Source organism: Penaeus monodon, chromosome 15 (genome assembly GCF_015228065.2).
Source record: "Penaeus monodon isolate SGIC_2016 chromosome 15, NSTDA_Pmon_1, whole genome shotgun sequence".
Taxonomy (NCBI): Eukaryota; Metazoa; Arthropoda; class Malacostraca; order Decapoda; family Penaeidae; genus Penaeus; species Penaeus monodon.
In genome coordinates this window covers 1,916,146-1,919,437 of record NC_051400.1, presented here as the reverse complement: position 1 = coordinate 1,919,437, position 3,292 = coordinate 1,916,146, and the positions used below count along the sequence as shown (strand labels likewise).

General features: G+C 36.5%; 1 protein-coding gene across 1 annotated transcript in view; it reads right to left on the bottom strand.

The window, feature by feature from the left end:
• The window catches only part of LOC119581628 (MAP/microtubule affinity-regulating kinase 3-like), a gene marked incomplete in the record, with an annotated part of 89,364 nt that overhangs the window by 23,490 nt on the left and 62,582 nt on the right, over positions 1-3,292 (bottom strand). The window contains 7 exon segments of the mRNA XM_037929749.1: positions 462-648; positions 917-1,129; positions 1,349-1,569; positions 1,774-1,966; positions 2,252-2,374; positions 2,541-2,603; positions 3,174-3,227. Coding sequence (XP_037785677.1) covers positions 462-648; positions 917-1,129; positions 1,349-1,569; positions 1,774-1,966; positions 2,252-2,374; positions 2,541-2,603; positions 3,174-3,227 — 1,054 coding nt within the window.

Here is a 3,292-nt window from a genome sequence, read left to right as displayed (position 1 = left end):
CGAAACTGAAGTATAATACCATCAAAGGTAAACAAAATCTCCTGATTTTATAAACATATGTCCATGTGTGTACAAAAGTGTATACAAACATTTGCCAATGTGTAGGAGTGTACCCATGTACATGCGTGTGTATACATGTGTATGCACACACGTTACATGCTGCAGGTGTACTAATAATCCTTTCAAGTATTAAAGGACAAACAAATGACTTAAAGCACTAATATCTATAGAGATATTGAGGTTGTTAGGCAGTGCAAGTGGGAGGACATACAAAAAAAGGGACACAAGGATGGTTGGAAGGAAAGAAAAAGGCACAAGACAACTAAGGGGGCAACAAGGGGGAGGGGGAGGGGCAGGGACAGAGAATAAACAGGAGATGGAGGAGTAGAAGGAGAAGGAAGAGGGGGGGGGGGGGGTCGGGAAGGGTGAGAGCCACTGTGATGCCCGTGTTTTCAACTCACGAATGGTCTCCCCACCGGAGGATGCTCTGCGAGAGGGCTTGGAGTTGGTGGCAGAGACTGAGCGGTGAACTCCCCGGTGGGAGTGCGAGGGAGACTGGGCAGCTCCGCTAGACTCCTGCCCTCGCGGCGTTAAGCAGGTGTTGCGAAGAGAAAGTGAGCTTCCTGACCGGGAACCGTCACTCTCAAGCTATAAATGAAAGTTTTTTTTGTTTTTTTTCCCTCTCTCTCTCTCTCCTTTTCAATATGCTATCCTGGTGTATAAACACAAAAACTATAACATGAAAGATGGTTAATTAATGCCAAAAAACACCTTGTAAAACAGTTTGAATCTACAAAAATCCATAATTTCCTTAATAAACCTAGAGTAGGAAAATAGATCAAACTCTTTCAAAACATTACACGAATACAGACTCAAAAAATATACCAACACATATCAACTAAAAATAAACACTTACATCCGAAGATCTCCGCCCAAGGAGTAGGTAGGTAGCATATACATCATCGTACTTCTGACTCTTCAAACTGTCTTCTATTTCGGCTCGAGAATAACCCATTTCACTGAGAATCTCAATTCGTTTAATGTCATCAAGGTCTATGGTTGGTTCCACATACGGCTTTAGTTCATCATCTTCATAACCAATATTCATCCATCTATCCTTCATTATTGTCTGAAACACAAGCATAACAACGATGGTAAAGTAAACTGAATAGACTTGTGACTTGTGCTATTTCTCCTCTTCTACCTTCTAGTTAACAAATTTCCAGTCAGTCAGTCACATAAATCATGAACATAAAATCTACCAGACTAAACATGGATAGCAATAATAACCGTTAATATCAAGCTTGGGTTCTGTACTTTGGAACTCCCCATCCATCTGCCAACATACCTCTAGAGATGCCCTACGTGCTGGATTGAGTACCAGGAACTTCTTGAGCAGATTCTCGCAGTCAGTGGACATGTAGAAAGGTATACGATATTTCCCCCTTAGTACCCGTTCTCTAAGTTCTTTTAAGTTAGACCCATCAAAAGGTAGTGAGCCGGAAACTAAGGTGTACAGGATGACTCCCAAAGACCACACATCTACCTCAGGACCATCATACTTTTTCCCTGTAATTGGCATAAGACAGGCATGTTAGTGGCACATGAAAAATTCCTTTCAGTTTTAGCTTTTTCATACAAATTACAACTTTTTATATCTCAAATTAAAATCTTTAGCATATACGTAAGACAAGATACTAGTTCTTCAATCAGAAAACCAATTAAAAAAAGATAATGAAAATCAGGAAATATTCTGAAAAAATAAATACATACCTTGAAAGAGTTCAGGTGCAGCATAAGGTGGACTACCACAGAAAGTATCTAACTTATTCCCTGGCGTAAATTCATTGCTGAAGCCAAAATCTGCTATTTTTATCACCATTTCTGAATCTAAAAGTAAATTTTCAGCTTTTAAGTCCCTATGAATGATCTTCTTTTGGTGGCAATATTGTACTGCTGAAACAATCTGAAAATAAAATAAAAGTTTTTCAATGATATATGAAGTGATGATCTTGAAAGTTCCTTAAAAGTGATCATTAGCTTCTAATTCTAATATTTTTCCTTCACATGATAACTATACATCTAAATTATACATAACAAAAGAAACTAATAAAAAAAAAAGTCCTACAACATATACTGTGCATAATTTTTAGATAGATATAGAAAGAGAGATAATAAAAATTTACTTCACTTCCAGACTTTCTTAAGAATAATCAATGTGCAAATCACCAAAGGCCGCTTCGTCACACACCTGTCTAAATTTTGCCCGAGCCTCCTTTTCCTTCATCCTGCCATGGAAGACCAAGTAGTCAAATACCTCCCCACCACTAGCATACTCCATCACCAGGTACAAAGTTCTTTCTGTTTCTATCACCTGCAACAAAAAATATCAAATAATTAGTAACAAGTCCCCATTCGGGCACCATAAGCAGAATGCGTAATCAATTAAACTCTCATAATATCAGTTTAAAAGACCATCTTAAGCCAAATAATATACATATCCTCTTTGGTAATTCACATCATCAGAAACTGTTACACACTTGGAAGAGTTTGACAATGTTTGGATGATCGAGGATCTTCATGATGCGGACCTCCCGAAACAGCTGGGGGAAAAAGCGAGATAAAAGTTACAGAAGGTAATGTACAATATCTGAATAAATATGTCAACTCTTGACCTCTGAAAACAAACTCCATCACATACTATTACATTATTGAAAATATGCCATCAATTCATTAGATCCTCACTCTGTGAATTTCATTTATTTGCTCTTTTATTTACCTATACTAAAATAATATAACTTTTGCATCTTATCAAATGAAACTTGTATCACAGCATGGCATAGTAATTCAAATGTTTTAGAAAATTGAATACAGATGTTTAAAAATTTGAAGTGAAAACATCTGCTCAGTATTCAGAGCCTTTGAAACCTAAGCCAAGATGTGCTTCCAATGCCATATTCTAAACTCATCTGTATCATTTAGCATTTTCTACAAATTTTCTGGTTAATATAATTTTTAGGGGTCTGCCCATGCAGATTCTGTCAACTTGCAGATCAATAAACAGAATCTTGTACTATAGATTACAAATGAATATATTTCACTGTCAAAGTTAAAAACTTTATCAACACTAAATATTTTATAACCTTTGTCACCATTTAGAACATTTTACATACCTTTTGTAACGACCCTGGATTAAGTTGCGTCTTGTCTATAATTTTTATAGCCACCTGGAAAGGAGTGAGAAGTAAAATTAACAACAGTAATTAGATATTATGATATATACATATCATTT